The sequence below is a fragment of the Antechinus flavipes genome, chromosome 4 (genome assembly GCF_016432865.1).
Source record: "Antechinus flavipes isolate AdamAnt ecotype Samford, QLD, Australia chromosome 4, AdamAnt_v2, whole genome shotgun sequence".
Taxonomy (NCBI): Eukaryota; Metazoa; Chordata; class Mammalia; order Dasyuromorphia; family Dasyuridae; genus Antechinus; species Antechinus flavipes.
In genome coordinates this window covers 109,703,060-109,730,636 of record NC_067401.1, presented here as the reverse complement: position 1 = coordinate 109,730,636, position 27,577 = coordinate 109,703,060, and the positions used below count along the sequence as shown (strand labels likewise).

The window sequence follows — 27,577 nt, the reverse complement described above, 5'->3', positions numbered from 1 at the left end:
TCAGAAGTAAAATCCTGAGCTGGCTTCTGATCCAAGGAAGTATTTTTTATATTCTTGTATGATCCAGTTCCTCTTCTAGCTGCTAGAAAAACCCAAAATATTAGAAACAGGAAGAAGAGATCCCTAACTCCTGTTACCCTCCTCCCCTGCCATTTACAGATGAAATAACGGAGATGCCAAAAGGAAGACGTAACTTACCACAAGTCACCTTGACAGTGACAGGAGTAGGATTTGAACTCAGGTCTTCTGGTCCAGGAGCTCCCATTTTGAACAACCCAAATATTCTCTTGCCATCCATCTGCTGCCCTTCCTGCTGCATTTACCTAGTAGGGTGATGGCCCCTCTGCCTAACAGACTATAAGGGGCTACCCTCAGTAGCTTTGGAAGGGAAGACCAGTATCCGACCGAACTAAATAAGTCAATGAACCAAACCAAAGTTATCAGAAACGTGTATTTTTTCTTTTAATAGTAAACCTCTTTACAACAAATATAGTGAAAGAGTTTTCAAACAAAACTCATAAGAACTTGAGGACTTTTTTGTCTTTTCTTATTGTGTAGAATACCAAGAAAGCATCACCATACAGCACGGAAAGAAATATTGAAAACAAATCAACAGCCACACACTTTCGACTCCCCCCGCCCCCAGGACCCAGTCAGAGCCATAGAGGAGTGGGTGATTGTCAGGTTTGGGAGTTGGGGGGTAGGGTCAGGAAGAGGATGGAATACCAACTTAAGTTTTCCACGCCACTTCCTCAGACCTGGGCTGGGGAGGGACACAAGAGAATCCAGATTCTCCATTAAAAATAGTCCAGCCCCACCCAATCCTATCCCTCCTACCAATGTTTCAAGGGAAGGGGGCAGAAGGGAAAGCTAAGAATTTCCAGGTTCCACCCCCTATTTATGGAACCTTAAATTCACCCTCTACCCACCTCAAGGGATCCTGAAGAGTCAGTTAAAAATATATAGTGATATAGATATTTCTAGATACACTTTTACATCATCTCTGTCTTTCCAAACAAATAAATAAACAGTAAGAGAAGTGCATTGCTTCCTTTCTGTCCAAGGTGGAGAGGATTAGGATTGGGGATCAGTCTTGCCGCTGTATTTAGTGCACTGTTGTAAAAGGAAGGGGTTGTTTGGGGAGGGGGAAAATTCCTCTCACCCATCATCCCTGATAGCTGTCTAAAAATTGGAGGGTGGAGGTGAGGGATGTTGGCTGTCTCCAGTGGTTGCTTTGGCAAATGCCCAGTTCTAGGGAGAGGGGGTGGGAAGAAGTGTGAGTTTGGCTAGTGAATAGGAAAGGGAGTCACCAAGAAGGACTAGGCTTTAAGGAGGGTTACTTATCTTGTTGGAAAGCCCTATGATAAACCCTGGGATACTGAACTGCAGAAATGTAACAGACACACCCATATAAGCACTCTGTCCTCCCCCCTTAAAAAAAAAAATCTCCAAACACAAAATCTCACACACACACACACACACACACACATCCTCTACCCACTGTATTACAAGAGGCAAACCTGATGAACATTATACACTATTAGGAGCACACACATATAAAAAGAGAGAGGAGGGCTAGGGAAAGGTTCCTCTGGGATATTTAGTGTAGCCAAGGAAAGTTGGATGGAGCCAGGTAGGAGGTAAGTCTGGCCAAGAAGGGGAGAATTAATCACCTGCAAGTGTTACTGACCATCTGCTACTGTGTGCAAGGTACTGTGCTATGACTAAAGGGGAGGAGGGAGTAAGGGCTGGAGAAAAAGATGAACAAGACACAGTCCCTGCCCTTAGTTGGGAAGAGGGGCATGCTGGAAGGCCAAGATGCTGTAGACCAGCAATTCTCCAAGTATGGTCTGAGAACTTCTAGGGCCCCTAAAATTATCTTATGATCATGAGGTCAAAGCAATTTTCTTAATACTAAGATGTTTTAATGTTTAATATGTAAATATGGACAGAAATAAGCCACATACAAGTTCTTTGGAATCCCCACTAATTTCAAAGAGTTCTGAGACCAAAAAGTTTGAGAACCACTGTTCTGGAGAAATAAAGAAGGAATGCTCACTGAGACATGGGGCTTATTCAGGAGGTAGGTTTGCGTGAATTTGGGATCTGAAGGAAAGGCAGGACTTAGAGGGAGGACAGCATATTATAGGGATGAGCACAGAGAGGTAGGAAAATCCAGGAAAATCCCATGCTGGGAGACAGGAAAGAGCCCAGTCTAGCTGGAGTAATACAATTCCACTGTGGGCAAGGTTGGAAACACAGGACCAAATGGGAGAGCCAGGCGGGACCAGCCGCAAAATCCCCCTTGAAAATGGACATATAAAAATAATGTTTTAATTTAGCAAGTAAAGACAATTCTCGGAGAGAATGTGAGGTCCATAAAGACAGGGATCTTGCCTTATCTTAGCTTTGTATCTTTCCCAGCATTTGGTATACCATAAGTGCTTAATAAATGCTTACTGAATTACTAAATGAATGAGTGGACAAAGAAGGGAGGTGGATGCAGCAAGAGAAAATATATCTATGAAGGACTTTTGGGAGGACAAAGTTGGGAAGATTAGGAAGCTGAAATGCTGGACAGCTGGTCACTTCACACACACATACACCAGACACACAGGCGTGCGGCCTGCACACACACAGACAGACAGACACCCACACACACACACACTCTCTGCTTCAGGTTCCCCGCCCCCCCATGATAAGTTTCAGAATACTGCACATGACTAGGTCTCTGAGCTGTGTAAAGATGGTCACTTAGAGAACTTGGCCTCTGCTGCCTCTATGTTTCAACTGTACTGAGAGACCTAAGATAAAGTCCCTAGCCCTCGGGCACTGGGAGCACAAGCCAAGAATCAATGTCTGAAAGGATGGGGGAAGACAACCCAGGCCTCCCACTGCCCACACTCCACCTCTGTGAGTAGGTGTAGAAGTAGGGGCTGCTAGGGGACACCTCCCAGCTCCCTAATGATCTTAGATACAGCCAAAGATCCAAGGGCCTCAGGCTTTGGCTCCCTCTCTGCTCCCCCTCCCCCCAGCTGCACACATCTGGGGAGAAAATGAAAGGGGCAAAAGTGGGGCAAGGGGAGGGCAAGAACAACAGTAGAAGAAGAACAATCTCATCTGTACACTACGGGCCGTTTCAGAGTCATTATTATTACAATATACTTTGACAAAAATAGAATTTCATTTCATATCAATACAACAAAAAAACAGTTTCCTGGACTGTTACATAGCCAACATTTCCAAAGTTGCTATTTACAATTACAGTAGCCGAGGGAAAGATGGGGTGTGGTGGTGGGGGCCTGGGAAGGAGAGGAGATGGTGATGGTGGTGGGGAGCAGGAGGTAGCAAGCTGGTGGAAATGGGGAGGACCAAGAGAAGGGGAGGCAGGGCTAGGGAGAGAGGAACGGCTGGGGTGGAGCAAGGCTAAAGAAGCAGACCACCCCGGGACACAACTAGCACTGGGCGTGAGGCTCAGCAACTTCACTCCACCCTACTCCATTCCCCAGCTCTGGGAAACTATGGCTCCCTCCCTTCCCCCCTCCGGGGCCGGTGCCTCTGGTGTGTATGTGTGATAGGGAGTGGGCGTTCCCGTCCCCTTTCCATGACCTCTGTGACAAAAGGGTATTCTGATCCTCCCTGACCTTAATGGACTTCCCCTCCACCCTGTTAGCCCCAGTGCCCAGGTTCTCCAAAAAACCCGCATGCAGACTTCCACTAGGCCGGTCCAGGCCTGTTAGGATTAGGGTCCGGGTGGAGGAGGAGGAGGCACAGCATGTGCTCACCATCCTCAGTTTCTTTCCCAGGTTCTACCAGCATAAGTAAGACTGGCACTGCCCCCCTCAGGGTTGAGGCTTAATTTGAAAGGCCAGCACCAAGGGCAGAAAGATAGGGTTGGGAATTAGGGAGTCAAAGTGAAAGGGATGGGTGAGGAAAAGGATGCTATTGCACTGTATATTTTAGAAGAAAAACCCAGAGGAGGGAAAAGGAGGCCCTCCTCTCTCACCACCACCAGATGCCCCTCTAATGCCTAAGAAGGGGGTACCCCACATCTCTACCCCCTACACACTGTGCTGTGAGGTGGCCCCTCTCCCATCCCTACTCTCTTCCATCTCTAGAGGGAGAAACTCCGAAGCTCCGCCAAGTCCTGGGCGAGGGTGTCCCTCTCCACCCCTCCTCCCCCACCCTACCTCAGACTTCCTGGCACAAGATAACAGCTTCTACAGGACGCCAAGACCTGAGGTCCTCACACTACAATTGCAACTCTGCCCCTTGCCCCTTAGTTTTGGAGAGTGCATCTTCCACATGGATCAGCGAAGGAGGGGGATTATTTTAGAGTTCCAGGCCTGAGCACTCACTCCATACCTAAACAGCCTAGGAACATGTGAATAGCACTGGAGAGGCAGAGACCCATGGGGATTTTAACCCCAACTCCAGTCAGCCCTCCTGAGGCCCTGCAGCAGGAGCACAACAGTGTTGACCCAGGCATCCAGCCCACATCCCCCAGGTCCAAACTAGGCTCTGGGGGTTCAAAGTCCATTTTATGGGGTTTTTTTTTTTTGGTTACTTCCTCTCTCTTGGGGATGAGGGTGAAGGGAGGTTTCCACATGCAGGGCTCGGCTTCTGCCCCATCCCAAAGTCTTTTTGGGGTCCCCCCTCCCCCCCTGCAGCATATGTGTACAACGTGCAAATTATCCCCCCCAAAAAAAGAGTGTTTCCCCCCCATGAAAACAGAGGGGAGAAGAAAGAGAAGGGGATGCTTCCCCCTCCCAGAAGCAAGAGTTCAAATTAAAAAAATAATAATAATATAATAATAATAATAATAATAATAATTATACACAAATGTAACCGTCAACAGGACACGGAGCACGAGAAAGGGACTAGGGGTCGAGCGGGGAGGAGCCCGGGACTGGGAGGGGCGGTGAGATTGTCAACTCTTCAAGAGGGAGGTTGATAGAGGGGGAGATTCATCACTTTAATGTCTGTAGAGAGAGGAGATGTAGAAGGCAGGTATAAGGGAGTGCTGGGTCTGGGAGCGCCCCTTTCCCAAGTCCCCACCCTTACTCCTGGATGTGACCATGCCTCTTGTGGAGGTCAGCTCCAAGGCATGGAGGTTAGACAAGAGCTTTCTGGGAAGGAGGAGAAGGAGATGAATTTAACACACGTGGGGGAGGGGGCGGGGCAAGCAAGATGATGGAGAAGGAGCTAATGCTTCAGTGAGAGGAACAGATGGAAGCTAGGTTTCAAGAAGAACTTTCAAAGGGAGATAAAAGACAGGGACAAAAAACAAAACCAATGAGGTCCCTGATGTGACAGAAGGGAATGGGCTAACACTGCAATGGGAGGGAGGAGGTTAGAATGTTGGGAGGACTGCCCAGATGAAAGGGAAGAGGTCACGTTACCCAGGTATCCAGCCGCATCCGCTTCACCGCCGAGCTCTCAGTGTCGGGCTCTGGGGCTGGACGGAGCAGCCCCAAGGTAGGCCCGAAGTCACCCCTCCCGTCATCCCGCTCCCCAGCTTCATAGGATGCACTGGCAGGGCTGCTGAGGCCATCCCCAGGCTCAGGCCGAGCAGGGGCCGGGAAGGGGGCAGGGGCTGGTGGTGCTGGGCTGCGCTCTCTGCTCGGGGACACCGGCTCTGACTTGATGCTGATGTGGGGGTGGGTGGTGACGGTGAGGGCTGCAGCAACATGAGGCAGGGGACTGCCCGGGCTGAGGGCCGGAGGAAGGAAAGGGAGAGACACAAAGGGATGAGGAACACAGAAAGAGGAAGAGGTTGAGAGAAGAGTTAGAATGGGACATAGGCAGGAGAGACAGAGTTGGGAGCAGGGTCAGGTAGGGAGAAAAAGTAAACACAGATTAGTTTTCTTTCCAGTCAGATCTTTTTCTATAGCTGGAGAGTCTGGCTTTGAGGACAGCCATAGGCCTCGGGGTGGTCCCCACCCCTGCCAAACTCCACAAAGAATGAGACTCACATTAGGTTGCTGAGAGACACAGGGACCAGGTGGGACTGTTGCTGCTGCTGCGGTGGCGGCTGCTGCTGTTGGGGCTGGGGCTGCGGCGGCGGTGGCGGCTGCTGTGGCGGCTGGGGCTGTTGCTGGGGTGGCTGTGGCTGTTGTTGCTGTTGCCAGGCAGTGACGTTGCCTAGCGACAGTCCCCCAGTTGAGCTGAAAGCCGGGAGGGAAGAGAGCTCTGCGCTGGTCAGCTGATAATCTACGGAAAAAGAGAGCAGTGAGAGCCACACCTGGTGGCCAAGGGGAGGGGGCGAGCAGGGACCCCAGGGTGCGGGCTAGAGTGGGGAGCCACAGGAAGCAGGGATGGGCCACATCTCCAGAAAGAGGCAAAAAACTCCCCTCAGGGGCTAGCCTCATCTCCGGGGGCTTCTGGGAGAAAAGGAGCCCATGGTCAAAGCTATGGGTAGCTACATCAAGACCTTGCAGGCCTTCCTCCTTGGCTCACCATCCTTCCCGTGGCAACATCCCCAGTTCTTCTCAAAGTTGCCAATGTAGCGAATAAGTAGGAAGGCACATCTCTAACAGCTCGGGACCTCTCCCCTCCCCACCCTGCCCTTGCAAACACCCAACTTGACAAATGGTTGGAATCTCAATAGCAGCAGTTGTAGTAGCAGCAACTTACATTCCTATATAAGCCTTACAAAGGCTGATTAATTGGTCCCCCCCCAACAACTCTGAAAGGTAGGCAGTGCAAATAGCTTTACTTTCATTTTACACCTGCAGAAACTAAGATTCAGAAAGGTGACTACCACCCCACAGCTGGCTATGCACAAGAGGGAAGATTTCATTTCCAGCCACCCCACAGAATTGTTAGGAGGAAAGTTGTTTCTAACTATTAAAATACTATAGAAATGTAAATTACTATCACCATCATCTGAGGTTCAGCCCTTCACTTTCAAGTATGTAAGGTGGAGATAGCTCTATTTTACCAATAACAGACTATATGATCTTCTTGAAGGCAAAGGAGGCTCACTGTTACTACTCATACTGCTTTTGCCCAGTAGGTACATGGTAAATGCTTGTTAAATTGATTCAAACTGATTGAGGTAATGTCCAAGCTAAGGATATTGTTCAAGGCTGAAAAGCCAGCGTGTGTGTGTGTGTGTGTGTGTGTGTGTGTGTGTGTGTGTGTGTGTGTGTGTGTTGGTCGTCAGGGGTAGGGGAAGGATCAACAAAAGTCTCCTGATTCCCAAGCGTAGCACTCTCAACACCTGGGGTTTTCAAAATTTGCTCCCATATAAACAAAAGCTCTTTGATGAATGTGTGTGTGTGTGTAAATCCTTAATAATGTTTGGGAATGTAAAGATAGCTTTATCAGCAAAGTTTGAGAAACATGCTTTATACTGTACCATACAAATGATCAATGTCCATAATCTGTTTTATGTTAACATTAGCCAGATAACCTTCATATTAGCTAGAAGTAATTACTTGGTAAGATATGTATCTCTACCAGGATGTCTTTTAGATATATCAAGCATGCTGGAAAGAGAATCCATTATCTCAATGTGGAATGCTGGAGGGGATGTGGGAAAACAGGGACACTGACACATTGTTGGTGGAATTGTGAATACATCCAGCCATTCTGGAGAGCAATCTGGAATTATGCTCAAAAAGCTATCAAACTGTGCATACCCTTTGATCCAGCAGTGTTTCTACTGGGCTTATACCCCAAAGAGATACTAAAGAAAGGAAAGAGACTGTATGTACCAAAATGTTTGTGGCAGCCCTGTTTGTAGTGGCTAGAAGCTGGAAAATGAAAGGATGTCCATCAATTGGAGAATGGTTGAGTAAATTGTGGTATATGAACATTATGGAATATTATTTTTCTGTAAGGAATGACCAGCAGGATGAATACAGAGAGGACTGGCGAGACTTACATGAACTGATGCTAAGTGAAATGAGCAGAACCAGGAGATCATTATATACCTCAACAACAATACTGTTTGAGGATGTATTCTGATGGAAGTGGATTTCTTTGACAAAGAGAGCTAATTCAGTTTCAATTGCTCAAAGATGGACAAAAGCAGCTACACCCAGAGAAAGAACACTGGGAAACAAATATAAACTGCTTGCATTTTTGTTTTTCTTCCCGGGTTACTTATACCTTCTGAATTCAATTCTCCCTGTACAACAAGAAAACTGTTTGGTTCTGCACACATATATTGTATCTAGGATATACTGTGACCTATTCAACATGTAAAGGACTGCTTGCCATCTGGGGGAGAGGGTGGAGGGAGGGAGGGGAAAAATCGGAACAGAAGTGAGTACAAGGGATAATGCTGTAAAAAATTACCCTGGCATGGGTTCTGTCAATAAAAAGTTATAAAAAAAAAGAGAGAGAGAGAGAATCCATTATCTCTCTCCCTAAACTCATCCCTCATCTAATCTTCCCTATTCCTCCCAGTCACCCACATTCACCATTTTGAAATCATCTTGATTCTTTCTTCCTCCCCAACCTTGAATTATTCTACCAGGTGCCATGTCCTCTCTTGTCTATCTCCACAATACCTCTTACATCAGCCTCCTTCTATCCAATAGCACTACAATCACCCTCACCTGCCAAGGCCTCCTTCTTGGCATGGAAGTCATATCTTCCTCACCTCTGCCCCTTAGAATCCTTCAGTGCTCAGCTTCCTCATTACTGCCTCCTGATCATTTGTGCTCATGTAAAGACCAATCAATTTTTGTTTTGGGTCCCTCCCCCCACCATGAGACCCCCAAGGGCAGAGGCAACTTTCACTTTGACTTGGCATCCCCAGCACCTAGCACCGTGCGTGATACACAGAACACGCTTAATGAATGTTTATTAGGTGAATGGCAGCCACACAACTCTAGGCTTCAAAGGATCATTCATGTGGTTTGCCTCATAGGCCAATATATAAAACTGGGAGCAAAGTTCTCTTTCTGGGGAGGCCCAAAAAGCAGTGTCCTAGTTAGTTTAGATCTGTTCTTCCCAGAAGTTCTATATGGCTAAGCTGAGATGTGTGGCTCAGAATTTAGGCAAGACCTCAGGCTAGAACATGAATATAGACCAATGTCTATAAAGAGGAAACAAATCTTAGCAAATTCAATGAAACTCTGTTTATACTTCTGCTATCAGTTAGTTTTATCTAGTCTTTAACTTGAATTGTCTTAAGGATATCACAATTGTTCCCTTTCTATTTAGATGTGTGAATTTTTCATCCCCCAGCAGAGACTTGAGGAGAAAGCTTAGGTTCTTGCTATTTATGTCTACACATTATTCTTCATAACAGAATGAGAAGCAATAGTTGAATGAATTTGATACAACTCTTTCCTGTACGTTAGAACCACTCAATATTTGGTTATATCTTCCATGAAGGAAAACAAAAGACTAAGACAAATAGAGGTTTTATGTCCAGAGTCTGGATAAAAGACTAATATCTCAGTGTAGAAAGCCAAGAAGATCTGGGTTCAAGTTCTATCTCCAAAGCAAGTTGTGTGATCTGCATCAGCAGAGAGAGTGTCATCTCAATGAAATCACAAGTCTAGCCCCTATTGCCATCTCTTTACTCTAAAGTAAATCCCTAGAGAGGAAACTCTAGAATGACCAGATAAATAAATTAGGGGCCAATCATTAATACTTCCAAGCCTGTAAGAATAGGGAAAAGTCCTAGAGTAAGCTGAGGAAAATAGGGCTCCAACACCAGCTGGGATGAATCACAGAACATGAACACTGCAGGCGGCCTTAAAGATCCCGGTCCTCTCATCTGACAAAGGAAGAAACTGAGCCACAGAGAGATGCTAGTGTACAGGGATTTGGGAGCAGGAACAAAAACAGAAAAGTGACCCCAGATGTCCCACTTTTTAGACCAGGGTTCTGATCACTACACCAAGCTGTTGGTGTTTTGCTTTTTTGCATCAGTGCCTTCATCTGCAAAAGGAAGGACTTTTTGAATCTCTTCATGGGCCTCCCCCAAAAAAGAATATTGCTCCTAGTTTTATGAATTAGCCTATGAAGCAAACCACATGGATGACTTTGAAGTCTAGAGCCGTGTGGCTGCCATATACTCAATAAACATTTATTAAGAGCCTTCTGTAAACCATGCATAGTGCTAGGTGCTGGGGATGCCAAGGCAAAGTGAAATGCCCATGGCCTAAGGGATCTTGGGGGGGAGTAGAGGGGGAGAAAAACCGTGATCCAAAGAAAAACTAATCAGTCTATGAAGCCTCAGAAGCTGGAAAATGAAAGGATGCCCATCAATTGGAGAATGGTTGAGTAAATTGTGGTATGTGAATGTTATGGAATATTATTGTTCTGTAAGGAATGACCAGCAGGATGAATACAGAGAGGACTGGCGAGACTTACATGAACTGATGCTGAGTGAAATGAGCAGAACCAGGAGATCATTATATACCTCAACAACGATACTGTTTGAGGATGTATTCTGATGGAAGTGGACCTCTTTGATAAAGAGAGCCTTAATTGATCAAAGATGGACAGAAGCAGCTACACCCAGAGAAAGAACACTGGGAAATGAATATAAACTGCTTGCATTTTTGTTTCTCTTCCTGGCTTATTTATACTTTCTGAATTCAATTCTCCCTGTGCAACAAGAAAACTGTTCGGTTCTGCACACATATATTGTATCTAGGATATACTGCAACCCATTCAACATGTAAAGAACTCTTGCCATCTAGAGGAAAGGGTGGAGGGAGGGAGGGGAAAAAATCGGAACAGAAGTGAGTGCAAGGGATAATGTTGTAAAAAATTACCCTGGCATGGGTTCTATCAATAAAAAGTTATTAAAAAATTAAAAAAAAAAAGTCTATGAAGCCTCTTGCCCTTTTAAGATTTTGGCAATGCATCCAGTGGAAAAGCAAAGGCCCACGTCACTTTGTAAAGGCTTTCAAAGTACAAGCAGTAACAGCCAGGCTAGTATCCAACAGACTGAGCTGCTGCTGTCCAGTGGCACCAGTGAGCTGGAGGGATCTAGAGGGCAACATACACACACATGCTCATTTTCTGTGTGTCTCTGTCTCTCTGTCTTTCTTTCTTTCCCCCTCCCTCCCTCCAAACAACCATAATAAGACTCCAACTTAATCAACTCTCTGCCTCTGAGTTCTATCCTCCCAGGTCTGAATGTGAACATGGGCCAGACTGGCTTACATGGAGAAAGAGGGTATCTGTACTAAAGGAAGGCATTATTTAAGGTTATTTTATGCTTCCTGGGATTTTATTATAATAAAATACCTTTATTTTTCTTTTACTGTACAGAGCTCCCAGTGTTAACAGTGTTTACTTCAATCTTGACAGGCTAAAGCTGGGGTTGGCAAACAGGCCTTATGGCTAACTTCTATGGCCTCCAGTTTTCATTTATATCTTTTTTTCTTTTTCTTTTCTTTTTTTGTTTTAAACCATCAAAACTGTAAAAAATCAGTCTTAGAACCCCAGACATTTAAAAAAAAAAAAAGTAGGCTGGGCTGGCATTTGCTGATTTTCCCCTCCCCTCCCAACTTGAGCCCTGGGCTGAATCTCATAAAATAACAGGGAGAGATGTAAAGTCCAATATTGGGTTTTTAAAAAATCCATTCCGGAAGTACAAGGGAAGGGAAGTATGAGGAGACAACAGCTATGGCGCAGGCAAGGAAGCTGATGTCATCTCAGGCTTGATTATACGAGGGATAATGTTCAGCTTGAGAGAAGCAATGGTCCCATTTTGCTGTAACTGGGTCAGATCACTTTTAGAATACTGTGTTCAGTTCTGGGCACGACATTTCAGGAAGGGGGAGGATTTATATCATGCCTACTATGAGCCAGGCACTGTGCTAAGCACTTTGCAAATATCTCATTTGATCTTTACAGCAGCCCTAAGTGCTAAGCCCTGAACTAAGTGCTATTATACATTTCCCATTTTACAGATGAGGAAACTGAGATAAACGGGGGAAGTGACTTTCTCAGGATCTCACAGCTGATAAATGAATAGGACAAATTTGAATCCAGGTCTTCTAGATGCCAGGCCCAGCACTCTCACCCCTGCATCACCTCAACGCTTCCCTAACACTGATAAAGTGTTTAGAGGAGGACAACCAAAAGAATGAGGAACTTTGAGATCCTGCCAAATGAAGCTCACTTGAAATAGGGGATGTTTAGCCTTGAGAGGAGAGAACTTAGAAGGGCCATGATAATTGGCTTCTAGTGACTGAAGGCTCTGGAGTAAGAGAGGGATTCCAGCTTGATTCAGTTTGGTCAGGGAGCAGAGCAATGGGTCCAAGTGGCAGAAAAGCCAGACCCTTCTTGTCAGAACATCTGAAGGCAGAGAGGTTACCTCAGAAGGGAGCAGGCCCCTCTCAGTCCTTCTGCAGAGGTTCAACAGCCTCCTGGGGGCTGGGTCACAGAGAAGATTAGCGAGCTGGGGAGGACAAGGTTACAGGCCATCTGGTCCAGCGTTCCATCTCAGGCAGAACCCGGACAGCCCCATGTGGGCATAAGAGCAGCGGGGAGGGAGCCATTTCTAATTTGCTCTGGTTTGCTAACTACCTTCAGTCTGCTGGGATAAACTCTAGATCTTTTCCTTCCAAGATGTATGTACCAGAGGGAAAAACAACAAGCCCTGGGTGAGAGGATGGTAGATGGATTTCACAATCCCTTCTCACACGTGGGCACTGGGAGAGCAGGGGCTAGCACAGTCCCGGAGGCAGGGTGTATCTGCCTAATTCGTAATTCCATCCAGAGGCCTCTACCGGCATCCTTGGGGCCTCCAGGCCTTCAGTCACCCCTCCCTCCCTCCCAATCTCTCTCCCATCGTCTTCCCTGACCTCGTGGCCTGCACTTCCCAAGGAAACCGGATAAACCTGCCCCCAGCCCTGCCCAGGCCTCGCGCCTGGCCCTGCCCCATTGCTCTGCTCCACTCCAGCCCTTCTCCACACTCCCCAGGGAGGTCCCGTCGCCTGCTCACTCAATGCCAACCCTAACTTCTCAGCCTTGACAGCAAGAGCTCCATTCACTTGGATCATCCATTTTTGTTTGTGGCTCATTTCCCCCATCAGGCCAAAAACTCTAAGGACAGGGAACAGGCTTCTTTTCCCCTCTCTCTGTCCAAGGTTTCCATCGCTCAGCCCTGCCCTCCCTTCTACAGATCACACTCACCTGTGTTGTAGGCGGTGGGCATGGAGGAGAAGGGAAGCCCTTGGCTGAGTAAACTGGGTGTTGCCACAGAGACCACAGGAGTGGTGAGTGAGTGGGTGGACTGGGAGACCCCAAGACGCTGGGCATTGTTCTGTGAGAAAAAAAGGGCTATCAGCAGGAAGGTGGGATGATGGGGCCTGGTGTCCTAACCCATGCCTCCCCCCATCTCAAGTCAGTACAGGTTCTGTGGGGGGGGCCAGGGTCGAAAGAAACCCCAGAAATCTAGTCCTAGCCCTTCCCCACTTATTTTACAAAGGAAGAAAACTCAGGCCCCGGCCCCAGCGCTAGCACGTGTCAGAATCACAGGAATTCAAATTCAGCTTTTTGGACTCCAAACCTCAGGTTCTTTCCACTGCCCGTGCTGCCCCCCCCCCCCCCATCCAGGTCCACAGAGGCAGGGCCACCCACGTGGCTGAGGATCATGGGTCAGTTTGAGGGAGGGCTACACATAGCATGTCTCACACACAGAAACAGAGACACATCCACACTCAGAGACACAGACTCAAAGTGACAACGTGGGGCTTCTGGCTGCAAGACTGCCCGTCTGCCACCGCCTCCTCAGCCCCCACCCCGGAAATCGGATTCGAGGAGCGTCTCGTTCCGGCCCGTCCAGCCCTCCTGAGGTGCCCCCTTCCTCCTTCGCACTGCGACTTACACCTTGACAGAAGGGGGCTAGAGTTTTGTGAGGGAAGAGGGTGTGGGACTGCTGAGGGGGCGTGTGGCTCTGTGTGCGCGTGCCCGCGTGTGTGAGTGTGTGTGTGTGTCCCCGAGTACGGGGCTGTCGGCTCCATCTGCCGCTGAGTCACTTGTTTATTCCAACTCCACGCTGAGGCCGAAACTGCCGCCGTGTCGCCGCCAAAGCCTGCCTGCCTTTTCCAGCCTCCTCTGGCCCCGAGTCAGGAGCTAGGGAGGGAGGGAAGGAGGAAGGGAGGGAGGAAGGAAGGAGGAAGGAAAGGAGGGAGGAGTCAGCAGCCCCTGGCCTACTCCTGGCTGCGACAGAAGCTGTGTGTGTGTCTGTGGGCATGTGTGTCACTGCCTCTGTGTGTGTGTGCCCACAACGGGGGAGGAGGGCTCAGGCCCCGGCTCCCCAGGCCCCCCTGCCATTCCCCTACCAGGACATGCGGTTTGCTGGAGACGGGGCAAGGCGAGGGGGGCGGTCTATCCGCTCGGACGGCCTGCTCCGGGCCCTCGGGGGCAGGGTTTTCACAGACACCCCACAGGGAAATTCACAGAAACAGACACATTTCCTCACAGCAGAGAGCGGGCCGCACAGAGGCAAACAGGTACAGACAAAGGCGGCCCTCCTCCCCCACGAGGACACGCGCACACACGGGCACAGGGAGCTCGCGTGCCCGGCCCTCGCCGCGACACCGCGTGCTCCCAAGGGCACGGACTCTGCCTCGCTGCCTCGTTTTGAGCACCAAGTGAGATGGACGGTGGGCCCTTAGAGACAACATGAAGGCATGTCCAGACACATGCGCAGTTCACCCCCACACACACACGGACACACGGACACATGTTCCCAGAAGCCCCGGGTGCACATGCACAAACACACTCCATGCTTGAGGTTCTGGGGTCAGTATGCACCAAGTCAGACTGGAAATGTAAAGTCATAGGCACCGTCCAGGGCCCACACACAGCCAGAACTTACCAGATCTAAATGGTCCTCAGTCTGGGAGCAGAAATAAAACCAACAGGGCTAGTTCAGTCTCTGCTCACTGCCCCTTTGCTACCCCCTCTTCCTCAGGCCCTGTAGACACTCAGGCTCTCCTCCCTCCCCTGTGCCTGCTGTCAGAGCCACCTCCCCTCCCCCCCCTCTGCCTGTCCGGAAGTCTGCGTCTTCCTCCTCCTATCCCCATCCAGCAGCATCCCTCTCGTCTCTCCCGTCTCTCCCGTCTCTCCCGTTTGCTGCGCCCGAGGCGGCCTTGAGCAGCCGGATGCTGAGAGAAAGCATCCTTGCCTCTGTCTCTACTTGAGTGGCAGGAACCAAGAGGAAGTCCTCACCTCTCTAACTTCTCCCTCAGAAATCCCGGCTCCTGCCTGACCTCCCTCCCTCTCTTCCGTACCTTCCTTCTCATCCCCAACATCTCACTCCAAGGCCAACTCACCAAATGATGCATTAAGCCCTTCCCACCCTGGGACGTGATGACTCGAAGGTCCGGCTTTCTGCTGGGGGCCCCAAGCTGGGCACTGTGGGTGGGTGGGGGTGGAGACTTGGCCGGGATGACTTTGTTCAGACTGTTGCCATTGGCGACAGGGAGGAGGCCGGGGGAGGCCCGGGCACTGACATAACCATTCCCTAGAGAAGGGAAAGATGCAAAAGGTGAGAGAAATATGGATGTTTACCTCAGCCACAGGAACCCCTGTCTGGCCAACTTGCTACTCACGCCCCAAAAAGGGCCAGTTCATCTGGATTCAGGAAAGGGCATCCATCCTTAAGGCTCTCAGGCCTTTCCTGGACTTTTCTTAGCCTTGGGAAGATAGGCAGGGGGAAGAAGGGAAGAACAATCCCATCTCCATTTCTGTAACCCTGTGCCTCCCACAAGAGAGAAATCTGTGAAGGGGTACAAGAATCCTAGTGGGAGTCAGGAGACCTGGCTTCAAATCTCCCGGTTCTGTTGCTCACCACAGTGTATGACCATGGACTAGTAACTTAACCTTATTGGAACTCAAGGTATTCATCTGTAGAGTGGGGATAATAAAATATAGTTCACAGACATATTATGAGGATCAAAAAAGTTAATGTATGTAAAGGTCTTTGTAAACTGTTTTTAAAAGCTATATAAACATCAGCTATCATTATATATATTATTATTATATATTATTCATGCTCCTGCCACAAGGGGTGGGGAGGAATGAAATTTGCTGGGGCAGGCAGAGAGGAGGGGAAGAGGCCACTGCTTCTTTCCGGCTTCTGCTGTCACCCCTCAGGTCAGTTCACACTAGTCCAGGAGGCCTTCTAGCGGTCTCGCCTCCGTCCCCTTCCCCTGTAGCATGGGTCTCTTTGCTCTCCTGGAGCTGGGCCTCAAGGTAGATGGAGTAGACTTCCCTCTGCCACGGGCCCACCGCTCGGCCAGCTCCCCTCCAAGTCGACGTCACCACCCGTGCTGGGGGTGACCGGGGGAAGGAGAACGGGCCCGGGAGCCGCCAGGTGGAGGCGCTGGGAAGAGGCAGGGTCTGGGCCTGGGGTCACTGAGGAGCACAGGATGTCAGGGCCAGAAGGGACCCGAGTGTCCCACACTCTCTTTACAGTGGAGAAAACGAAGGCCCACAGAAAGGGGATGACTTGGCAGGGGTCAGATAACAGTAACTGTTATGCTCCGGCCACTGAGGGGTCCTTCTTGGTCATTCCTGATCGTCACCGGCCAGCACTGGCCCTTCAGGGAAAAGGCAGCACCCCCCATGTCCTCGAGGGCAGGGACCACGTATCTGTGCAGCTGTGGGGTTTCGTGGAGCTGGTGACTGCTGCCACCAACATATGGGGCAGACACTATTCCGAGGCCTCGCTTAGCCTGGTGACTGTGCTCAGGCTAGAAGCCCAGCGGTCCTCAAAGGCTTGGCTGTTCTCTTAAGCCCCCAAGGGGCTGCACCTGGGGGGGGGGAGGGTTTCAGGGCTAACTAAGGGATTCTGGGATAACAGCAGGGGCATTGATCACTCCTGCCCTGGGGAACGCTATCGCTCTGCCTAGCCCTGGGTCTTTCCAGCTGCCTCTAGCCCAATTCTCAGAGAGGCTCTGGGAATGACAGGAATGTGGAGGTGACGTCAATGGTGACATTCGTAGCCACAGTCACAGAGCTAGACGAGGCTGACAGCTGATGGAGATGGCGTGGGGGAGGGTAAGACCTCCCTCTCTATCTTCCAAACATGTCTCCTCGTGTTCAGCGGGACTGATCACTGGGATACACCTGTGAGTGTGGTTGGAGACACCTCCGAGTTTGTGAGGTCCATGTACCTGTCTGGGAGAGATGTATGCACCCCTCCTTTTTCTCTCTACCGGTCGGTATGTCAATAGGCACGAGCTTGCCTTTGTCAGTGTGACCTGCCTATGTTTGTGTATGTCTCTGAGAGAGAGAGAAAGCAAGGAATAGAGAAAGAGAGATGACAGAGACTGAGAAAGATGGAAACTATGAAAGAAGCAGAGACAGAGACAAAAAGACAGAGGGAGAGAATCTGTTTACTTGCACATATCTACCCCACCCTTCCAATCCTTTTTCAGTGAGTCCCTCCGAATCTCCAGCCCCAAGATTTCTCCATATTTCCCTAATCTCAGATCCAATTTTCCCTTCCAAAACAGCTTCAGGGTAGAGGAGAGAAAACAAAAAAGGAAAGTGGGTCATTACAGAGATGAGAAATAAATGTGTGTGTGTTTAGGGTTGTGTGTAATGATAACTATCTTCTCCTTTACCTCTTTTTCCACTTGTTTTCCCCAAATTCCCTAAAGACAGATTATATCATTTGGAAGTTGGAGAGGACCTCAGACATCATCTAATCCAATCCCCTCACTAACAATAATAATGACTTATTATTACTGTTATTATCATAGCTGACATTTATGTAGTATTTAAGGGCCCTTTGGCTGACATTAGCTCCTCTGTTTTCTATAATCACTCCATGAGGCTCTATCAATATTACTATCATCCCCATTTTACAGATATGGAAAACAAGATCTGGACTAGGTAAGCGACTTGCCTAGATCCTAGAGCACTCAGTATCTGAGGTGACATCTCAAGCCAAGACTGTCCTGACTCCAGAACTGAGACTGCCTAGAAATGATGGCAGATCAGGCTCTGAAGATGCCCCCGTCCCAGTCTCCACAGGCCCCTGCCCCCAGGACCCCAGCTGTCCAGCTCAGCCCTTAGCTCCTTCTCCCATCTTGAAGCTTTTCTCTTTGTAGGTACCTGTCCCTCCCCTTCAGTTCTACCCTTCTCTAAAAGAAAATGTTCCTGACTCCACAGACTTAATTCTGGACAGAGAGACTCACCAACAGGGCTGGGGCAGGCTCCATTAGCACTATTGAGGTCTCCTCCCAGCATGGCCCCTAGGAAAAGAACAGAAATATAAGGGGACAAGAAATTCTCAAGGCCTGAGGTAGAAAGCGAATGTTTGTTTGCTTGGAGAAGGATCCAGACGAAAGAGAAGACAGGACAGAATCAGTAATTTTTAGCTTCACCTCATCCAATGGGACTTCTACTCCCCCCACCCCCCAGCCCAGTCAGGAAACAACAAGATGGGGCCAGGGCCGAGGCTCATCAGGTCATCGCTCTGAACCACCACGCTGGGAGGAAGAGACCCTGGAAGGCGTGGGGGCAGGGGAAGCCTCTCTAGACCACACAATATGAAACAGGCCTGAGAAGGGGAGGAGGACCAGGACAGGAAATCAAGGAGGAAGACGTGTCAGAGGGCATTTACAGACGTAGAGGGACAGGGGTGAGTGATAAAGCCGTGCTTGTCTGGTACCCTCGGTGAGTCTGTGGTGGGGAAGGAGTCAGAGATGACCAAAGGGCAGAAAGGGGAGGCCCTATACTCACCAGCACTGGCTGGCCGCTGGGGCAGCCCCGGTGATACGCTGTTCCTCTGCAGGGCTGGCTGCTGGGGGGACAGGAGCCTCGGGTCTGTGAGGGATGACGTAACCAGTGACGGGGTCACCAGGGAACCCCCAGGGTTGCTGAACTGAAGCGAGTTCTGATTGGACACAGGCACCGTGACTGGCATGGCAAAATTTGGGGCTGGGACTGCAGACTGGATAGAGAAAGGGAGGGGAGTTGGGTGTTAGAAAGCGGGCCCGTCTGCCCAGAGGGCCCCTCTGAGGACCCCGATGTTGGTGAAGGTTCTCCTGGCTAAATCCACCAGAGCAAGAGTGACACTAGATTGGGGGGTGGGGGGTGGAGAGGTAGTGGCAGGTAACAATGCCTGGATCTGAGCCCTAGGCCTAGCCAGGAAAAATGACTTCTAATGGGAGCTTGAGCTCAGGGCCCAGGAGCTGAGGTGGGTCAGGCCCCCAGCCAGGCAGGACACACAGGAAGTTGGTTAGGAATCCCAAGTTGGGATCCAAACTCACACACGCAGAGCTGTTACCGACTGGGACTGGGTGGTGGAAGGGGAAGCACTTCTCCCCGCCTCACTGGCATTCTTGCTGTGCACAGTCAGTTCATCGCCAGTCTTCCTTCATCCCCCTCGGTCCCACTCTAGGCCCCACAGACGCTGAGCGTACAGCTGTGGGAAAGGCCTCCGTATCCGAGGAGACCCCACAGAAAGATTTCAGGACTTCCCTGCCCAGGGAACTGGTGACAAAGAGTTCTCTCCCCTCAGGTTCTGATTCCATCCTTCCAGCCCTAGGGCCAGTACTCTCCCACCCAAACTCTTCCTAAGGTGGGCCTCTTGGTATCATTTACGGCCAGTAATGACTGACCATCATCTGAGAGCAGAGATCACGGCTTCTAACAAAGCCCCTTCTCAAGGGCCGATACTAGAAGGCAGGTCCCTATGTCATCCTGGTCAAGCCCTGTGACCACCCTAGGCCTCAGTTTTGTAAAACCACAGAATTTGGAAGCCAGAGAGAGGCCTTTGGGGCATCCGGTCCGACCTCTTCGTTGTGAGGAAGAGGAAGCTGAGGTTCCAGAGCACAAGGGACGGGCCCAAAGTCGCCCGGTCAGTCAGTGGAGAGTTCGGAGCCGGAACCAAAGCTTTTCGCAGGCCAGTCTGGCCCAGCTCCCTCTGCCACCGGCCAGGCTTCCTTCTCAGCAAAACGAGGGCTATGGAGGACGAGCTCCCTAAGGCCCCTTCCAGCTCAGAAGCTCCACGACACCAAGAACTGCAGTGACCGCTCCTTACTCCTCATTGGGGGAGGGGACTGGGGGCTGCGAAGCCACACCATGCATGGGGGGAAGGCTCCCCCAGCTCTCCATGCGGCTACTCACGGCCAGTCTATAACTCTGCATCATTTTATCAAACTCCTCGTCTATCTTTTTATATTTCTCCTCCGTCTGGGGGGTCAGGGCAAACACCTCGTCCACCTCGGGGCTCTCACACTCCCTGTGCTTCTTGTGCAGCGCCTGGGGGCAGGGAGTGTGGGGGGGAAAGGAGAGGACGGGCACAGGGGAGGGCAGCAGAGGGGGCCGGGGAGGGAGGGACAAGAGAAAGGTGGGGAGGGAGAGAGCCAAGGGGACAAAGAGGGCCAGAGAGGAGAGGGTTGGAAAGGAAAACCAAAGGAGAGGATGGAGGGCAGGTGGGAGGGGATGGTGGAGGGTGAAAAGGAAGGGGTGAGATTGAGGATGGACGACAGGAGAGGCCGGAGGGAGGAGAGGAGGAGGAAGAGAGAACAGAGGAGGGAGGGAGGAAAAGGCAGGGTGGAGGAGGTGGGTGAGGAGAGGAGAGGGTGGGGAGCAAACAGAGAGAGCAGTGAGTGGGCTGGGCTCACCCCGTAGCGCCGGAAGAGCCCATCCAGCTCCTCGCTGGCCGGCCGGTACTTGTCCTCCAGCAGGGGGCTCTGCTCCAGGGAGTCCTCCCCATCGGGCTCGGGGCTGTCACAGCCATTGAAGCCTTTCTTCCTCAGGGTCTGCAACAGGCAGTGCTCAGGGAGGCCCGGGGCTCCCAGACTACCCCCAGCACCCCTCGCCCTCCCTGAGACCCTCAGGGTACCCCACCCGGCCATCCCCCCTCAGCCCAGAGTTCTGGGCTCCAGAGGTCACCCGGGCGCCAGCCTTCCTGTGGGGTCAGAGAGGCTCAGAGATCTCGGGGAGACGGCTCCTGATGCTGCTCTCAGCTCTGAGGCCCTACTCTGGGGCGCAGGGCCTCTCCCCGGGAGCACGGAGACAGGCCCAGCCGGGGCTCACCTCGATGATGTCCGCGTTGGTGCGGCTCTCGTGGGGCTCGTTGTACTCCGTGTACTTGAGGAGGACCTTGTCCATGTCCGTGCTGGCGTACTGGAACAGCTTGTTGGAGTGGTTGAAGATGATGAGGGCGATTTCACAGTCACACAACACACTCAGCTCGTACGCTTTCTTCATTAGCCCAAACTTCCGCTTGGTGAATGTCACCTGGCAGAGAGGCGGGAGGTCAGAGCGCGGCAGCCACGGCCCTCGGGCCGGCCGTGTCTGCGGCTGGGAGACCCTGCCCGCTGGCCTCCAGGGAGATGGAGCCCAGCAGGAGCTCTGAGCAAGCAGGAGAGTGGCAAGCATCCCGCAGAGACCCGGGCCGAGGCCGGTCTGAGCGGTCCCGCAGAGACCCGGGCCGAGGCCGGTCTGAGCGGTCCCGCAGAGACCCGGGCCGAGGCCGGTCTGAGCGGTCCCGCAGAGACCCGGGCCGAGGCCGGTCTGAGTGGTCCCGCAGAGACCCGGGCTGAGGCCGGGCTGAGGCCGGTCTGAGCGGTCCCGCAGAGACCCGGGCTGAGGCCGGTCTGAGCGGTCCCGCAGAGACCCGGGCTGAGGCCGGTCTGAGTGCTCTCTGTACTATCTCTCGGTTTCCCTCTACAGGACAGCTGTCTAGCAAGGCAATGAAGCAATGGCTAAATCGGCATGCGGGGAGAGAAGCGGCACAATATGGGAACAAAGGGCTAGCCCTGGAGTCCAGAAAACCAGAGCGCACACTCTTTCCACTGTGCTACACTGTTTCAATTAGGGAAGAGAGATCAAATCTGGATGAAACCTCTCATTAAGAGGTGGCGAGAGATCTCTGAATTACAGAAGCAGGAGAGGCTTACGTCTTTCCTGGGACTCAAAAAGCCATGCAAGTGTAGAAAAGAATAAAAGTTGAAGCGCTGGGGCCAAGGCAAAGGGGTGCTGGAATCCTCAGGAAGATAACAGAGGGGTAGCAAAGTTTAAGGTCCAGAGCTGATGTTTTCATGGCACCACAGAATACTAAAATGAGAAATTCTCAAAAATGGAAGAAACTTGAAAGGCAAGCAGAAATTCCTTTGTAATGAGTCCAACTTGTAATCACTCAACCTCCTAACAATCTGCAGGGAAGGTGAACCTTCAATCTCTTGAGACAGTCCAGTGTATTTTGGAGTGGTCCTACAGCAAATTTCTCCTTACTTTTAGTCTGCACCTGTCTCTCTGAAATTTTTACCTGTTTCTCCCAATTCAACTATCTTGTCTCAGGAAGGACTACTTCTAAAACTCTTTTCTAGAGGATATAGTCACAGAAATGGAGATAGTGAGAAAATGTAAAAGAACAGAGAAAAGAAGGTCTTCGAGAAGAGACTGAATGACTTCTTGTGAGGTTGGTTGCAGAGGAAATGCTTTTTTCTTAGGTATTGGGTTGGACCTGATTCTTCAATCTTAGCAGTCCCCTAAAAACTTGAAGACAACAGCACATTTCCCCAACTGCCCAAATAAATCTGCTCTTCTCCATTTTAAACATTCCTCTTCCTTCATCTATGTTCTTTCAAAACTATGACACCCAGAACTGGATAGGAGAATCTGGTTGTGGGTTGAACAGAACAAAGCTCAGTGAAGCCATCACTTCCCTGGTTTTGGGACACCAGATTTTTATTAATCCTGCTCAAGGAGGAATTGTGCTACAATGGCTCATGAGCAAGAGAACCTGAGGTCAAAGTGTTTTCTGATGCTTAACTGCCCTGGGACTCGGTTTCCACGTTTGTAAAATGAGATGGCTTCAGGGATGATTCTAGGAACCTCAGATTGCAATGAGGACATCGGCTACTGGGTCATACTAGAGGCTCACAGGGAGGTCTAGTTTACTAAAACCCTCAGGGTTTTGCTAGTGATGATGGTTTGGCTTTTGCCCTTGTTGTTTTCCCGTGATAGTAATCAGGCTGGGAAGGCATCCTGAAGGAGAGATTATGAGGCGTCAGAGGACCAGGGTCAAATCTCATCTCTACTGCTTCCTTTCTGGATCGTTTAAAGACTGATGGTCTCACCTTCCCTTCTATAAAACTGATAGATATGATTCAGAAAATCTCTCCCCAGATCTAAATTCAATGATTCCAATGAATACTGGTTCAGACAGAAGGGAAGGGAGAGACCTAATGATTAGGAAGAGGAAAGGCAGGTTTGTGTGCCTAAAACAGCAGATAAATCTGGGAGAACATGTGGCAAGGAAAGAGAACCTAGCAACTGCCTTTTCTGTCCCCATTACAGCTCAACCTCACAATGAGCTTTTCAATAGCTTTGTGGGCCAATCTACACCCCTCCTTTGCAAACCAGCCTTTTCCCATGTGGCTACAACATTCTGGCTTACCCCCACATGAAAGCTTGGAATGGGAGAGAACTGGACATTGGATTGAGAGTGAGAAGAAAATATGCACCTTTTCTAGGTAAACTCTCTTTTCCCACTGAATCCTAACCCTCTGCTGTCAATGGCCTGATCTGAGCCTCCCCTCTCCCTGTACCTCACTCTGGCTCTCACCTGCCGGTTCCGCTCATCTGTGATCCTCTGAATCTGGATCTTTTTCCGCCCCATCTTCTCCAGAGATCCTCAACCCTGGGGAGAGGTGGGGAGGGGAAGGCCTTGCTGGGAGGTGGGTCCTCGACCGGCCGGTGTTAGAGTATGCTCATGAAAAGACTCGTCCCCGAAGGAGATTAGTTCATGGTCCTCAAGGGCAGTTCTAGCACAGCCACCTGGATAGGCAGAAAGATGGAAAAGAGGAACTATGAAAGAGGAGAACAATGGGACCAGGACTGGAAGCAAGCAACCAGCCTAGCTTGCAATTATGCAACAAAACTACTTCTTACATGCAGTAAATGTTTGATTTGAAAATAGACTTAAATTCCTCCACTTTGTTTCTGGACCTATGTTTCTTTGTACAGTTTTACAGTCACAGAATCTGAAAGGGAAGGGACCTTGGAGATCATCTATTTGCAACAGCTATTTCAACAGCAACAACAATATCAACTGCAGCTCACATTTACACAGCAAGTTAAGGTCTACAAAGCTTACCAGACCCTAGTGTGGCAGGTGCTAGAAATACCCACGTTTGACAAATAAGAAATTGAGGCTCAGAGAGACTAGTGTCAGAGGTTAGATTCAAACCCAGGGCTCTTCTTATTCCCTGATCAGCACTCTTTCCAATACTCTAGATTGCTCTGGGAATCCTGCTCATGAATTTGATCTATGACTTCTCAGCATTTCCAGTCTTCAGTTCTTTTCCAGAGCAATTGCTATGGCACTCCAGAAGTGCTTTGTCTGGGTACTGCACCACAAGCCTTGGGCACTGATGTGCTCTAGGCCACACAAAGGGATCACTGAATAGATCCCAGATTCTCAGAGATGAAGGAACATTAGAGGATCAGGAAAGTAACAAGAAATTATCTCTACTATAATCCCAAAGTCAGTCACCCAGCCTTCACCTAACTCCTTCTGGTGATGGGCAGCAGCCTATCTTACCCACTCAGCTCTCTCCATTGGTAAGCAGCTCTGCTGGGAATCTTTTGGCAATAATCATACACTTGTGCTCCTGGTTTTGCCCTCTAAGGCCAAATCAAACAAAGTTAATGCCCTTCCCACAACAGTCCTTCAAAAATCTGTCAGAATACCTATAGTCACTTGCCCATAACTAAGAGGAAGAGATAACTTATGATGTGCCCCAACTATTCCACCTGTAAACAGAGCAACCTCCCTTGCCTCCAGGCTCCAAACAGTTAATGTATCTTTTTGTTTGGCATCTTGGCACTCCACTTCTGACTCAGCGAGCTTAGCTCTCAAACAGATACAAAGAGCTGAGATCTGGCCATTAGGGGTAGAGAGGGCTTAAATGGAGCAGGAGGATGTAGAGTGGGTCTGGCTAAGGTCAGCAGAGCTAGGGCTGCAGCCCCCAGCTACCCCACTAGGAACTTCTTGGGCAACACCAGCCCAGCCCAGCTTACTGTCCTAAAAGTCCCTGTTGTGGTCTAATCTCTATCCTTTCTGCTACAGTATCAATTCTAGGTCTCCACCTCCACACACACAAAGCTCAGAGAAGGGAGAAGTCAACAGGCATTAAGTCCTATGTGCCAGGTACTGTGCTAAGCACGGGGATACCAAGAAAGGTAAAAGACGGTCTCTGTTCTCAAGAATCAGTCTAACACGACAGTGAGTCAGGAGATGCTGAGGTGGCTGAGCTATGGGGTGGTGGCTGGGGCTGTTATTAGGGCCAACCCCATCTGCCTATCTGCTGCCGATACCATCTCCTCCTCCACAACCCCCAGCTGAAATCAGCCAGGGCCCCTCCTCCCTCATTCTAGGGTTTCAGCTAGCAGGGAAAGCCCTCCCCCAGACTGGGGGGGTCAAAGACCTCTCCCACATGAGAATCGTGCTTCTGAAGCAGTCAAGTCTACTCTTTTGGGGTTTCTTAGCTTCCAGCCCCTCTCTCAACTTTTCAAAGCAACAACCACACCCCAGCTACTACAACTGTTTTATCCTCTCTTCCATCACGATGGTGTAAAAGAGAGAAAAGGAGAAGAGTGCTGAAATGTGAGTCACACAACCTGTGCTAGAATCCCACATCTATGACTTATCATCTGAGTGACCTTGGACAGGACAGGTCCTCTCTTGGGACCTAAGTTTTCCCATCTATAAAATGAAGGGCTTCATCTGCACAATCTCTGAGGCACTCCCGCCTCAAAACTTTATGACCCCCCAGGATTCTCTCATTTGCTCCAGTCAGAGCTCCGAGAGCTTTCAGAAGGGGAGAGAGAAGTATAGGCTTGAGACCTAACCATCTGAACCCAATCCAAGACAGCAGTGATCTCCTCTCCAGCAGGACTGGCAACCATGCCATCCTCGTGAGGATTTGTTGCAGAAATGAGGAGTGGTTAGCCTGGAGAAGAGAAGACTTAGGGGAACATGACAGCTGACCTCAGGAATCTGAAGGGTTGTCTTTAGAAGAAGGATGAAATCTGTTCCACTTGGCCCCAAGGGGAGCAGAACTAAAAGAAATGGGCAAAAGTTCCTGCGAGGCAGATTTCAGTTCACTAGAAGGAAAAAAATCTCCCAATAATGAAAGCTATTCAAAAGTAGAGTGGAATGCCTCCACAAGTAATGAGTTCCCCAACACCAGAGTTGTCCAAGCCAAGACTAGATGAGCACATATTAAGCAGATGTCAAGGGGATTCCTGGAAGGGTACATGTGGAACTCAAAAGGCCTTTGAGCTCCCTTCCAAATCTATGTCTGTGAGTTAAGCATGGGATTGGACACTAGGATACTGAGGATAATGATGATCATTATAAGCAATTAACATCTGTGCAGCATTTAAAAATTGGCAAAGTGCTTTCTTCCTAGTAACACCAGGAGGTGGCTGGTACAAGTCAATGGATTGGGCTGAAAAGGCTCCATTTTACAAATGAGGAAACTGAGGTTCCATGAGATATGACTTGCTCAAGGTCTCACAGGCAACAAATGTCAGAGGAGAGATTCAAATCGAGATCTCTTGGCTTCACAGGCCTGTCAGCATCAAAGTCTCAAAAGCCTAAACTAGTAGTCTAGGCTACTAGTCATTTCTACTATTAGTAGAAATGCCATATTTTTTAATATAATAATCAGTTTGGTATATAGGGCCTAGAGGGCCAGGAACTTGGTATAAAGGAGTTCATTAGGTGAAAGATAGCATGGATGCAAGAGTACATGCTTTAAGAGAGACTCCCTCACTGAGGCATCCAGAACCATAAAATGAGTAAATGAAGTAATTATCTCACACACACACACACACACACACACACAGCCCACTTTAGTATTAATGACTTACATTTCCAAAGCGCTTTAAAGTTTATAAAAGCTTCTTCCCTAAGAATGATCCTGTAAAGTAGGCAGTACAAATACTACTATTCTCATTTGAGATACAGGGAAACTGAGGCTCAGTGAACTTACAGATTTAAATCCAGTGTTCAGAATCCCAAGTTGGGTTCTTCTTTCCACTCTCATGCTGCCTCAGAAATTGTTCCCAGTAATCTAACTCACCACAATGCCCTTATCCCCAAAAGAGAGAGGCCCCCTTCACCAATTCTCCTATATCAACCTTGTATATTCCTCAAAGTCCCTCCAAAAGTCTAACCTTCATTCCTTCCAATGCAGAGTGGGTGTTCCCCCCACAACTCTAGGAAATTTCCTTTTGGTGGGCCAATGAATCTCCTCTCAGCCTTCTCTTCTCTGGCCCCAGGGCCCTGCTCTCCTCCCTGCTCCCAGGGTGGATAGGGATCTAAAGCCATCTAAGGAGCAGCCCCTGGCACATGGAGATAGAAAGGATGGAGTTGCCATGGTAACGGTTGCTTGGCAACCAGCTCCCTGGCTGGTCTCCTACAACACCACCCCCCCAACCCCCACCCCCGCCTCCTGTCACAGGGAGCTGGGATGGGTGAGGGATCAGCATTGGGAAAGGAAAGGGAAGTGTGGGGGGGATTGTGGGGGCCAGATAGGGAAACAAGAGACCTGAACCTAAAAAAAAGGGTTAAAGTCTCTGATTGCCACCCCCACCCCTTAGA

The 27,577-nt window shown here is 49.7% G+C and overlaps 1 protein-coding gene across 7 annotated transcripts in view; it reads right to left on the bottom strand.

The window, feature by feature from the left end:
* Nucleotides 1–437: 437 nt before the first annotated feature.
* Nucleotides 438–27,577, bottom strand: part of MEF2D (myocyte enhancer factor 2D) — a 44,768-nt gene continuing 17,628 nt past the window's right edge. For 2 of the 7 annotated variants that reach the window (XM_051993787.1, XM_051993788.1), the window contains exons 2-13: nucleotides 23,531–23,742; nucleotides 20,995–21,198; nucleotides 20,580–20,717; nucleotides 20,080–20,214; nucleotides 18,691–18,901; nucleotides 18,144–18,200; nucleotides 15,270–15,460; nucleotides 14,813–14,833; nucleotides 13,123–13,252; nucleotides 5,976–6,213; nucleotides 5,403–5,712; nucleotides 438–4,982 (exon numbers count right to left, since the gene is read on the bottom strand). In XM_051993787.1, the coding sequence (XP_051849747.1) occupies nucleotides 4,971–4,982; nucleotides 5,403–5,712; nucleotides 5,976–6,213; nucleotides 13,123–13,252; nucleotides 14,813–14,833; nucleotides 15,270–15,460; nucleotides 18,144–18,200; nucleotides 18,691–18,901; nucleotides 20,080–20,214; nucleotides 20,580–20,717; nucleotides 20,995–21,198; nucleotides 23,531–23,584 (1,701 nt within the window). In that variant the 5' untranslated portion in view covers nucleotides 23,585–23,742 and the 3' untranslated portion in view covers nucleotides 438–4,970. The remainder of the gene's footprint in view (nucleotides 4,983–5,402; nucleotides 5,713–5,975; nucleotides 6,214–13,122; nucleotides 13,253–14,812; nucleotides 14,834–15,269; nucleotides 15,461–18,143; nucleotides 18,201–18,690; nucleotides 18,902–20,079; nucleotides 20,215–20,579; nucleotides 20,718–20,994; nucleotides 21,199–23,530; nucleotides 23,743–27,577) is intronic. The other 5 variants (XM_051993789.1, XM_051993790.1, XM_051993791.1 and 2 more) reach the window with 5 other exon arrangements.